At 46.6% G+C, this 12,921-nt stretch overlaps 1 protein-coding gene across 1 annotated transcript; it reads right to left on the bottom strand.

Moving 5' to 3' along the window:
* Nucleotides 1-1,692: 1,692 nt before the first annotated feature.
* On the bottom strand, nt 1,693-11,449 carry LOC309386698 (sterile alpha motif domain-containing protein 12-like). Its single transcript, XM_081942377.1, has 4 exons — nt 11,292-11,449; nt 7,405-7,543; nt 4,356-4,632; nt 1,693-2,467 (listed from the first exon to the last, which is right to left on the bottom strand). Exons 2-4 carry the CDS (start codon nt 7,492-7,494, stop codon nt 2,463-2,465), a joined length of 372 nt encoding a protein of 123 aa, XP_081798503.1. The 5' UTR covers nt 7,495-7,543; nt 11,292-11,449; the 3' UTR covers nt 1,693-2,462.
* Between the last annotated feature and the right edge of the window lie 1,472 nt (nt 11,450-12,921).

Raw genomic sequence — 12,921 nt, forward strand, 5'->3', positions numbered from 1 at the left:
AGGTAGGGAGAGGGATAGAGAGAAATAGAGATAGAGAGAAATACAGTAGATAGGTAGGGGGAGAGAGAGTAGGTAGGTTGGTAGGTAGAGGGATAGAGAGAAAAATACAGTAGATGAGAGAGAGAGAGAGTGGGTAGGTAGATAAAGGGAGAGAGAAATACAGTAGGTAGGTAGGGAGAGTGTGTAGGTAGGTAGAGGGATAGAGAGAGAAATAGAGTGATAGAGAAATACAGTAGGTAGGTAGGGAGAGAGAGTGTGTGTAGGTAGGTAGGTTGGTAGAGGGATAGAGAAATAGAGAGAGAAATACAGTAGATAGGTAGGTAGGTGTTTCTGCTGGCACAACACTTGATCAATGTAATTCTCATCAATCAGTTAAAAAGCTTTCCAAAAAGAAGGGGGGGGAGTTATTGAACTCTGCAAACCTCACGAAAATGGGCCCATTTTTTCCCCAAAAAAGGCATGAATAGCCTGGGGGGGGGGGGGGCTTGCAGAGTGCTTCCGGGGAGGTGGGAAGGCTAAAAAAGAGCAAAAAAGGCCAGTTTTTCACGAAAACGGGCCCGTTTTTGTCAAATAAATTGCATGCATAGCCTTATGGAGGCTTATATAGAGTGCTGCTGGTGGCTGGGGGGCAAAAAAAGGCCTGTTTTTTACTCATTTCTGTCCTCCCCAGCCCCCAGGAACTCTCCGAAAGCCTCTATAAGGATATGCACGGCCATTTTGGTGAAGTGGGCAGGGCTTTGGGAGACAAAAAATGCTGTATTCTGTGTATAAGATGCACCCAGATTTTCAGCCTCTTTTTTGAGGAAAAAAGGTGCGTCTTACCACTCCGAAAGATACGGTAATCAGTTTGGGACTCTCCAAGTCTCCTTGTTAAGTTTTGAAGCAGCTCTCCTTGCCAAGTTTTGAAGCAGCTCTCCAAGACAGATAAGGTCCATGACTGTAAGTTCACCCTTGAAAGACTTTGCTGGATGTGAATAAGAGGAATTCACAGTAACATAATAAAAAGGGGTTTTTTATCGGGACAAGGAGTCTGATTCGTTGTTTGGGGAACCCTAGGTCAGAAAAGCGAGAGTATTAAAATGTGTGGAAGTTAAAAATAAATGCTGATGCAATACTTTTTCTCCTAATTGGGAAACTCCAGGTTCTTTCCAAAGGTTGTCAGGTGGAAGAGAGGGATTTGGCTTTCGGGAGGCAAGAAACAGAAAGGAATTTCACAGAATCATAGAATCATGTGACTGAAAAGACCTTGGAGATCTTCTAGTCCAGTGATGGCGAACCTATGGCATGTGTGTCACAGGTGGCACGAACCATTTGTCAGGGCACGCGAGGCACTGCCCTGTCAGCATGTGCGTGCTGGCCAGCTGAGTTCACCCTTTTTTAAAGCCATTTTTCGCCCTCCCCAGGCTCCAGAGCCTTTATAGGAGCTTGGGGAGGGCGAAAAGAGCCTCCCCCGCCCCCCCGGAGGTCTTCCGAAGGCTTCATGAGCTTCCCTGACGCCTTCAGAGCGCAAAAAACCAGGCCTACGGGCAAACCAGAAGTTCGGGAATGGACTTCCGGTTTGTTCAGAGGGTCGTTTTAACTGCTCCAGAGGCTTTGGGGAAGCGTCCTGAAGGTCCCTGAAGCCTCCAGAGGGCTTCCGGGGGGGTGGGGGAGGCTGTTTTCACCCTCCCCAGGCTCCTATAAAGCCTCTGGAGCCTGGGGAGGGCAAAAAAAGCATGCAAAAAATGGGGGGGGGGAGCGAGAATCTAGTCCAACCCTCTATTCAAGGCAGGGGTTCTTATATCATCCCAAACAAATGGTTGTCCAATTTATTTGGAGCAGAGAATTTGAACTTGGAGCAGGGAAAAACAATGCCTATCCTGGCAACGATATAAATATTAGTCTGAAAAGAGACAAGGATTAAATATGACGCAAAATACAAATGCTATGGTTGCCTGAATCCAGAGCATTACCATCGTTTGATAAATAGGAAGCCTGGTTCTCTGCAGATGTTTTGGACTTCAGTTTCCATCAGGCCTAGACATGGAACAATCAAGGCATTGGGGAGTTGCCCAAAATATCTAGCAGGCACCAGGTTGTCTGTCTCTGATATTAGATGATGTGAATAGGTTTGTTCTTAAGATGACTGGAAGGGTCATGCTCCAAGGATTTAATTCCCCAATTCATTGATGTAGAATAGCCCAGTGTGGAAGTGCATTTTCAACAGCTCTCAGCAGGTCTTTCCATTTGGGGAAATAATAACAGAAAGGCCTCCTTTTCCAAGTCCATACTTTTCCACAAAAGAACTTGCACTGGACATGAAGAATTGAGTTCCAGTCCCAAATGGCTGGCTTTCATTCTCCAATTCAATGACCCAAAAATGCAACTGGAGGCGCAGCTGACACCAATAACCAATTCTAGAGGATGCTTCAAGATGGCTGCTTTCCAGACAGTTGTGGTTTTAACCTGCTAGATTTCCTGGGTTATTCTGTGTGAGAGAAGGAGAGGTAGAAATGAACAATTAAAGGAGACCAATGCCAGACAGTGGCAACAACTGAAAACAATCTCATAACTGTTTATCTCTGTGTCAAATTCAAGGCCCCCGGACCAGATCCAGCCCACGGGATGCATAGTTTTGGCCAGTGGGGCTGCCCTGGGAACAGCAAAAGACCGGCCTGTGGTGCCTCTGCCAGAGAAAATGGAGATTGGAAGGACCCCACGCAGCTCTCCCAAGCTCACTGGCAAAGCATTGCAAGAGGCCATTACAGCTGAAAATGGAACTCGGGGGCCCATTTTCACTGACAGAGCGCTTGAGCCACACCAGGCATCCCCAACATGAGTGACAAAGAGCTGGCCACACCCATCCTGGCCACGCTGGCCCCCCGAGGTCAAACACAAGCCTGATGCGGCCCTCAAATCGAGTTTGACACCTCTGGTATATCTGAACACATGCTGTTTGCATATGATGATGTAATAAAGCAGCCAAGTTGCTGAAATGGGAATTGGGTTATCCTTGGTTTGACTCTTAACATAGACTCATGCAATGCAATTAAATCTAAGTTTTAGTTAACAAAATGCCTCTGTTTGCCTCCAAATCATGTGATGGCCTGGCTCATAAAACATATCAACACAATAGAGCATTTGTGCAGTAGTTGAATTAAGAATGCAAGTTTTGCTTTGTCAGCTGATGAAAAAGTTGCTGATCCAGCAGCATGAAAAAAAAAAATGAGTTCCCAACCTTGATTACATGGGCCTCATCCTCACTGCAAAACACATTTCTCCAGTTCCATTGCTCCTCTTGGTTGATTATTTAGTGTTTTCAAGATGAAGAAAGCTGTAATTCCGTTGTCGAAACTCTGTTTTGCATGAAGAAAGTCCACGGTTTTATCTTCAATCTTTCCAGGTAGAGGGAAAGACTAGTTGGGAACCTGCTACCAGTTAATATAGACAATACAGATAGTCCTCGGCTTACGGCCACAATTGAGCCCAAAATTTCTGGCGTTAGGTGAGGATTTGTTGAGTTTTGCCCCATTTTATGACATTTCTTGCCAGGGTTAAGTGAACCACTATAGTTGATAAGTTAGTAATCTGGTTGTTAAATGAATTGGCTTCCCCATTGACTTTGCTTACCAGAAGGTTGCAAAAGTTAAGCACATGACCCAAGGATGCTACAACAGCCATAAGTATGAACCAGTTGCCAAGCATCTGAATTTTGATCACATGATCATGGGGATGCTGCAACGGTCATAACTGTGAAAAACAGTCATAAGTCCCTCTTTTCAGTGCTGTGGTAACTTTGAACAGTCACTAAATGAACTGCTGTAAGTCTACAACTACCTGTATGGTGTTAGGTGGCAAGATGAGCAACTTTGCAGAACAGTTGAGACCGCCAAAAATGTTAATGTATTCTTGGAGTTGTTGATTGTATTCCTGACACACACATTTAGGAATGAAGCACCCATGCAAGAAGAATGGGCGAGTGTGTTGTGCATGCTCTATAGCACGGGTGTCAAACTCAAGACCTGCGGCCTGGATGCGGCCTGCGGGGTGCTTAGATCTGGCCCACGGGGCCACCCTAGAAACAGTGAAGGATCATGCCTCTGCCAGCAAAAACGGAGGGCTGCGCACAGCCCTCCTGGGCTCCATTTTCACAGCCCTCTGCAGGATGTTGAGCTGACAATGCCCACCCTGGCCATGCCCATTCAGCCCCCTGAGGGCCCTGATGCGGCCCTCAATGAAATCGAGTTTGACACGCCTGTGTCTATAGAGCAATTACAAATCCTGCCTCTCACCTTCTTTTCTCCCCAAATTCTGATTCTACCCAGGGCCACTACAGCATTTTCTGTAGATAGCTTTAAGCAGATACCATCACTCACCATCTGAAATGTCCAGCAAATCTTCCATTTCTTGCTGGATGCGCAGGAGGAGAATTTCCTGCAATAGCTCCTCCCGCAGGCTCTTTGGCGCGATGCCCATGCGCTCCAGGGTTTCCTCGGAGAGGCGCAAGAGAGCCTTGCCAGAGATGGCATGGCTATTGGCTGCCTCCAGCAGTGGGCTGCCTGGAGTTCCCAAGGTTTTTCCTCTTAGCCAGGCACACACTTCGGCTGCCGTCCACTGTGCCACCGGCCGCCTTGCTTCCTCCTCCTTTGAACCCTGTAAGGAGCCAAGCTGCTATTTTCATTGATTTATTTTACCTTTTGCGCATCACATCAACTCTCAACAGTATACACTGAATGCTCAACTTACAACCAGTGGTGGGTTCCTGCCGAACCGGTAGTGGTTTGGTGGCCTGGGTCACTGGAACTGACAGTGACCCAGGCCTGCCATGCCCCTGAACTGGTTCTCCCTTGTTTTTTGCTTCTGCGCATGCGCAGAGCAATTTTTATTGCACTGCGCATGTACGCAGCGTGCATTAAGCGTGCATGCACGTGTAGCGCTCATCAAGTGTGCATACAGCTCACATCAAGCGTGCATGCGCATGGTGCAGCCATGAGCAAACCGGCAGTAGCGATTGCCAGAACCCACCCATGCATTATTGATAATGATATAAATAATCTGTTACCAGAACATAGTAACTTTGACTAGGTTACTTCTGCCCCCAAACCTTTGGCTAACACCACCCAGAATCACTGAGAAAATATGAGAAAGAAAGAAAGAAATAACTGAATGATGTCATTAAGATGTCTGAAAATGTTGTTTCAGCAAACATTCTCAAGCTGAATACTCTCCTTTGGGGAGTATCACAAGTCAGAACTGGTTGAACAATCATATCTTGATCCAAGTAATTGGAGCACTAAGTGTATTGGAGCACTCAACCACTCAGAGCAGAGGTCTTCAAAGCTGGCTGGCGAATTCTGGGAGTTGAAGTCCACAAGTCTTAAAGTTGCCAAGCTTGGGGACCCCTGGCTTAGTGGTAATATAGAGAGAGGGAGCAGGGAGAAGATGGCATCCAAGCTCACATTTCCCATCCCTACTGTTACTTTCTAAAATGCATTCTTCAGGTCAAGAGAGGAAAACCTTATTGCTCTGGACTCCAATCTCCTAAACTAGTTTGGCTAGTTGCCAAGGTTGATAGCATCAAAGCTGCTCCTGGGAGATCAAAGGAATTCCCACTATCTTTAAACCAAAGTCCTCTATCAGGTTGTTCTCATGTCATAACCGGTTGCAAAGCAAAGCTTGCAATCAATCTAAACTTATTTAATACGGCCTAAGTGTTCAACCACTATCGCCTTCCACCAGTTTTGCTCAAAAAAGGACAAATTTGTGACCAAAGCCATTGTTAAGAAATCTTCTAGATTCAGCAGATTTCACAGTAGTGTGAAATCCTGGACGATAAAGAATACAATCAATATAATGTAAAGTCTAAACCAGTGATGGCAAAACTTTTTCTTATTGCATGCCAAAATTGTGTGTGCACACGCTATCATGCATATGCGCACATGTGCATGCGTGCCCACACCAATTGAATCCTCCCCACCCATATGCGTATGCGCGCATGGCCCCTCCCCAGGCTCCGGAGGCTTTCCTGAAGGCTGGGGAGGGCAAAAACGGCCACAACAAGCCAACTGGGAGTTCGGGAACGAACTTCCAGTTGGCATGTTGAACTTGTTTTTTGCCCTCCCTAGCCTCCGGAGGCTTTATTGAAACCTGGGGAAGGCGAAAATGGCCTCGTCCGGCCCTCCGGAAGGCTGAAAATCAACTGCCGGCCCGCACATGTGCACCGGAACTGTCTTCTGGCATGCCAGCAAATATGGATCCGCGCACCACCTGTGGCACATGTGCCATAGGTTCACCATCACGGGTCTAAACTAACAGAAGTCTCTGGCCAACAGCAGCATATGCCATTCAGTTGTAATATTTCCACAGGTTTTCTTTCTGCCCCTCAAGGGAGAATGGAGTTACAAAAATTATTATTCATTATGAACTAGTAGAAATTATGGAAGAGCTTAGAAGGATTCCATGGTTTAGTAACACAGCATCTGTTCTGTGTATAGAGTGGACCAGATTCAATATGTGTCATTTTCCGACAGAGATATTCAATTGATAAAGAGGGTGGTGAAGATCCTTTTCCATCTGAGTCAATGCAATACAATGCCAGGTGGTTTAGTTTTGCCTGACATGAAGCAGCCTCTTTTCCATAATTGATCTGCGGGCACCTCCATTACTGCTTATTCTGATTAAGGACTTTTGCAGCGCTTTGGATTCATTTTCCGAATGGTGCCTCAGAACATCCAGCAGCAGTTGGTTTGTTGCAAGCAGTGCTATGTTCACACATTCCTGCATTCTTAAAAGCATGTTTTAGAGATTGACTGCAAAGCACTCTACAGCGCCGTACTATGCACAATTTAAGATGGTCTTAGAACTGGATTAATGGATAAGCGCATTTTGGCAAGAATAAATACAATGTAAATGGTTTGCCATTTTTTTGCTCTAGAACAGGGGTGTCAAACACGATTTCATTGAGGGCCGCATCAGGGTTGTGTTTGACTGTGGAGGGGGTGGTGGCTAGGGGGCATCGCCAGCTCAATGTCACTCATGTAGAGGGGCGCCTGTGGCGACCCAAGCGCTCTGCCAGCGAAAACAGACTCCCTAGCTCCATTTTCGGCCACAACGGCCTCCTGCAGCCCTCTGCCAGCAAAAACGGAGGAATCTGGGAGGGACGTGAGCTCCGTTTTTGTCAGCAGAGGCACCGTAGGATGGTTCACTGTTTCCATGGCGACCCCACGGGCCAGATCTAAGCACCCTGTTGGGCGGATCCAGCTTGCAGGCTTTGAGTTCGACACCCCTGCTCAAGAACATAAAAGTGCCAGAATCTGCACTCCGCATAAGGATGAAACATTTATGGCAGATTGCTGGAGCCAGAGGAAGGAAAGGAGCCAAAGTCCAAAGTGCTTAGTTAATATCCAGGAAGGGGGACTGGCTCACCTTCTCTAAGCTTGCAGGCTCTGCTTGTGATTCCTCCATGCCGTTCAAGTCTCCCAATCCCTTCTTAGCATTGCTCTCCATCGGGATCATGAGCTGAAGGAAGCGAGTACACAAGGCCCTAAAGCAGGTGGGCAATATACTGTTGACAAAGCAGAAAAATAATTTTAAGGAAAGGATCCTGGAGTCCTCTGATACACATTACAAGTAGTTTTGGGTTTGGCTCATTGTGCAAAAGGCTGCCAGCCGGTGAGTTAATATAAAGGTTTGTCATCAACAGAGCTCAAAAGTCACTCTTCTTTCCAAAAACCGGAATCCCATAACCAACCCTCCCTTCTGTAAAACAAGATCAACAATCCAACGTAACATATTGACATTAAAATGGGAGAGGTTTAGGACCAGGTTCTGCAGGGTTAAAGCCTCCTCCTGTCTTACACCTTATTCAGCAAGGGCTACGTTCCTCCCTGCCCTTTTGCGTGTTTTACCTCATGTCATGTCAGGTAACATAAGGCCCTGGGGGACCTTTGCACAGGTTCGTTTTGTGCACTATTCGCACCCTTTCCTCAATAAGGAGACCCTTCAGACAATCACTCATGCCCTGGTCACCTCATACCTGGATGATTGCAATGTGTTGTACATGAAGGTGTCCTTGAAGACTATCTAGAAGCTACACCTGGCTTGGAATGCAACAGGTGCAGGCAGTAACAGGCACCTCTCGGTGTGCATATGTATTACCACTATTGTGTAAGCTAAACTGGCTGTCAGTCGGTTTCTGAGAGCCAGTTAAGGTGCTGATTATTGCCTATAAAGCTTGTTATGGCATAAGGCCTGGATATCTGGGAGGCTGCTTATTTCCAATAGTTTCTGCCCAAGCAGTATCTTCCAATAGAGTGGAAGTTTTCCTCTTGTTGTTGTTAGTTGCGAAGTTGTGTCTGACCCATCGTGACCAGAGGAGGGTTCCTACCGGTTCGGACCAGTTTGGCTGAGTAGGTAGTAACTCGGCCTGCCATGCCCCCAAACCGTTTCTATCGGTGGTGCCATAGGCGCCGCCATCTTGTTTTTTGCTTCTGCGCATGTGCAGAAGCTATTTTTTCATATGGTGTAAGCACATAGCGTGCATCAAATGCGCATAGCTGCATCAAATATGTAGTGTGTGCATCAAATGTGCATAGTGTGCATCAAGCGCACGAGCATCAAGTGCACGAGCATCATGTTTCTGAACAACCCGGCAGTAGCAGCAGCTGGAACCCACCTCTGATCGCGACCCCATGGACAACGTTCCTCCAGGCCTTCCTGTCCTCTACCATCCTCTGGAGTCCATTTAATCTCAGACCTACTGCTTCAGTGACTCCATCCAGCCACCTCATTCTCTGTCGTCCCCTTCTTCTTTTGCCCTCAATCTTTCCCAGCATTAGGCTCTTCTCCAGTGAGTCCAGTGAGTTTCCCTCTATTAAACATTATCTTCTCATGGGACCAAGGAAGCACACCTTCTCTGTTGTGGCCTCCAATCTGTGGGACAGCATCCCCTCCAGAGATAAAAATGGTACGTCGCTCCTAGGATTCTGAAAAGCTTTGAAAACCTGGCTTTGATCTCAGGCCTACGACTGATGTTTACGATTTGTTTAAGATGCCATTTTTTGTTTGTCTTTGCTGTTCATAGATAGTTTAGTTTGGGCTGTCTCTGAAATTCAACATTTTTAGTTGTCTTTATGTTTCCCCTAGTTTTGTACACTGCCCAGAGTTCACTGGAATTGGGTGGATAATAAATTGAAATAAATAAACAACATAATTCACACTTGATTTCTGTCTGGTACTTGGAGAAATCTTAGCCATTTTGATAAACATGTACTTCTGAGATTTGTTTGACTAGGAAGGCATTGCGTAGCCTAGCTACACAATGAAAAATATACACAAACTACACAATGAAAAATATACACAAAGCTACACAATGAAAAATATGCCCACTGGACTAGGAAGGCATTGCGTAGCCTAGCTACACAATGAAAAATATACACAAACTACACAATGAAAAATATACACAAAGCTACACAATGAAAAATATGCCCACTGGACTCACACGAAACCAAATCCTCACCTTCCAAAAGGGCACCTTTTTATATAACGTTCACCTTTCTTCAACATCTTGCCTAATTGCTTTGGCAACATCTTACAAAAACTTCCCAGAGAAACTCCTTCAACCAGCCTACCCTATAAGAAAGATGCACCGAAGGCAGAAAGACTGATATAATCATGAGAATCTGTGGTTACTTGCTTGCACACAGCTGGACTGACTGGCTGCTAAATTTCTTTCAAAGTGTGAGATTTAGAGAAATGGAAGCAAAATGACTCAACAGAAAACTTTAGGAATCTCACCATCTGTCAGATGTTCCTTACAAAGTCCTACACACCCACACCCACACAAGCACACCCACACAAAAATATGGGGTAGCCTATTCCCCCAATCTAGTCCTTTCTGATAAATGGGCCACAAACTCCAACATCCCCAACTAGCTTAGTGAATAACCAAGAGCAGCGATGGCGAACCTTTTTTGGCTCGCGTGCCATAAGTGGGGGGAGCTCAGGGGGGGTCGTGTGCAGGCGTGCCACACCCATAATGCAATGCGCGACTCCCCCAGTGCGCATGCGCGCACTACAGGCGTGAACCCCCCCATTTTTGCATGCTTTTTTTCGCTCTCCCCCGGCTCAAGAGGCTTTATAGGAGCATGGGGAGGGCGAAAACAGCCTCCCCCGCCCGCCCGGAAGCCTTCTGGAGGCTTCAGGGACCTTCAGGAGGCTTCCCTGAAGCCTCCGAAGCAGTCAATACGACCCTCCGAGCAAACAGGAAGTCCGGTTTGCTCGGAGGATCGTTTTAAGCACTTCATAGGCTTCAGGTACCTTCAGGAGGCTTCCCTGAAGCCTCCGGAGCAGTCAAAACAACCCTCCGAATGAACAGGAAGTCCATTTCCGAACTTCCGGTTTGCCCATAGGGCAGGTTTTTTGCGCTCCGGAGCCTTCAGGGAAGCTCATGAAGCCTCCGGAGGACCTCCGGGGGACGGGGGAGGCTCTTTTCGCCCTCCCCAGGCTCCTATAAAGCCTCTGGAGCTTGGGGAGGGTGAAAAATGTCTTTAAAAAAGGGTGAACTCAGCGCCTTGCGTGCCCTGACAAATGGCTCCGTGTGCCACCTGTGGCACGTGTGCCATAGGTTCGCCATCACTGACCTAGAGCAATGTTTTTGAAACTTGGCCACTTTAAGATGCGTGGATTTCAACTCCCAGAATTCTTCCTCCTTTCAAGTCCAACTTGTATATTTGTAACAAACACATGATTAAGCCCTGCAAGCCTTTGATGACCTTCTTCCAAAGGAAATAACAAAGTGAAGTCCAGAGAAAGAAGTAAACTCTAGCTAAATATTGCACTTCTGAAATGTCACAGCTAGTTTTGTTTTAGTTTTGTTCTCTTTTGCTTTGATAGCCGGCCAGGATTATTTACCCTTTAGCAATCAAGGTATTGCCTTGTGATATCTTCTACTGCTAAAACATCCCACTTACAGAATGTCAACCCTCGTGAGATGAAACAATCATGCCCAAAGTGATCGTGGACAATTTGGGATAAATATTCATGAGAATCTGTCTGCACCGGAAGTACCTGCCACTCCAGATTGATGCAAGGCCCTCCACGCATCAACACCCAATATACAGCAAATTGCACTCCTGACCCTATTTCCAAAAATTCGGTTTTGCGGCAAAAAGCAAACCCCTTAAACATGACAGTTACAAATTCACTTCCAGGCTGTGGACAGATGGAGAGAACACCATTTCAAGCCCTCCCTGTAGTTCAGAGTTGATAAGGAGCATAAACGCCTGCACGTTCAAGGAGAGAGATGCACTTACCAAAGTTGTGGAAGTGGAATTAAATATTCCTAGGCTCACCGATGTCGTGGGCCCATGCCAGGAATTGAATCTTGTCCACTGGGAAGATCTAGAATGGCCTTGACGACACTCACAGTTTTTGTCCCTCAGCTTCAGCCTGGCTCTGTGGTAGAGTAGTTCCTCGCCTTTGTGCTAATCTCCAAACATACCTGGAGATTTTTCTCAGCTCCTTCCCCTCCCCTTCCCCAGTCTCCTCCTTTTCTGATTTCAAATCCAGGCAGGAGAGCCCTTGTATTTCCTGACTTGCAGCCACACAACCAAACAGGCACGTTCATGTCCAGGTGTCTGCAGGAGCCATCTGGAAAAAAAATTCCCTCCTCTTTGCCTTAGGAATCTAATCTGAAGCACTCTCTTTTCACTCATGTGCAACCTGACATGCATATATACACCCATCCATGTTTGCTTTAACTTCAAGGCAATTTACAATTTGATTGATCCTGCTTCCTGTTTCACGCCAAGAATGGTTCCTATCTATGTGGATCCTGTTTGCAAAACATACTAAACCAGAAGTAGTTATGCCTTGGAGACACCCACGTTCGGGACCATAGATTAAGTTTGTATATCGGGGTAGACCACACATCCAAACCATAACGCTGTGTGATGTCTCAACCTGCCCTAGGGTGAATCAATGGTTCACCTTCTGCTTTGGGATTTGTGTATCTGTCATTGTAAAACGAGATCTGAAGGGAAAAATGAATCTCAATCTTCTTCCCTTCCCCCTCCATCCCCTGGGGGAATGGGGAAGGAGAGTGCAGCTGAACCTCTTCTACGCAACATAAGCATATTAACACCATCTGTCCTACTCAGCAGATTTGCAGGGGAAGAAAGAGACTAAGCAAACCTCATTAAGCCTTATTTATCCCCTTTTGCAGGAGGGCTCGCTTCTCAGATTTACTCCCATGACTGGGCTTTGGAGGTGGCTTGGTACAAAAACAGCCAATTCCATTGGCACAAACATTCTAGAGCCATGATGGCGAACCTATGGCATTTGTGGCACAGGTGGCACGCAGAACCCTCTCCGTGGGCACGCACGCCATCGCCAGCTGGTCTTCGGGCTTGTGGCTTGCACATGCGGGCCGGCCAGCTGATCTTTACAAGCGCTGGAGCACCAGAAAATGGGCAAGAACCAGGCTGTTTTTCAGGCTGTTTTGTGGGCCATTTTTTGGGCTGGGCTGCTTTCAAGAGATTTTCAGGCTGTTTTTCGGGCCAAAAAACAGCCTGAAAAACAGGCAAAAAACAGACATCTGTGTGCCGGTCAGCTGTTCGGGTTTCCGGTGCTGAAGCACACGCATATACATGTGTGTTCCGATTTGGGCATTTGGTGCCAAAAGGTTTGCCATCACTGTCCTAGAGGAAATCAAATTTGGCTGAACAGCAGTTTATGATGTGAACTACAAGTGGTCCTCGACTTACAATGATTTATTTAGTGACTGTTCAAAGTTACAATGGCCCTGAGAAAAAGGGACTTATGACCGGTTTTCTTACACTTATGCCTGTGGTCAAAATCCAAACACTTGGCAACTGGCATGTATTTATGACAGTTGCACTGTCCCAGGGCTGTGTGACCATCTGCAACCTTTCCAACCAGCTT

Source organism: Natrix helvetica (assembly GCF_964273705.1).
Source record: "Natrix helvetica genome assembly, chromosome: 2".
Taxonomy (NCBI): domain Eukaryota; kingdom Metazoa; phylum Chordata; class Lepidosauria; order Squamata; family Natricidae; genus Natrix; species Natrix helvetica.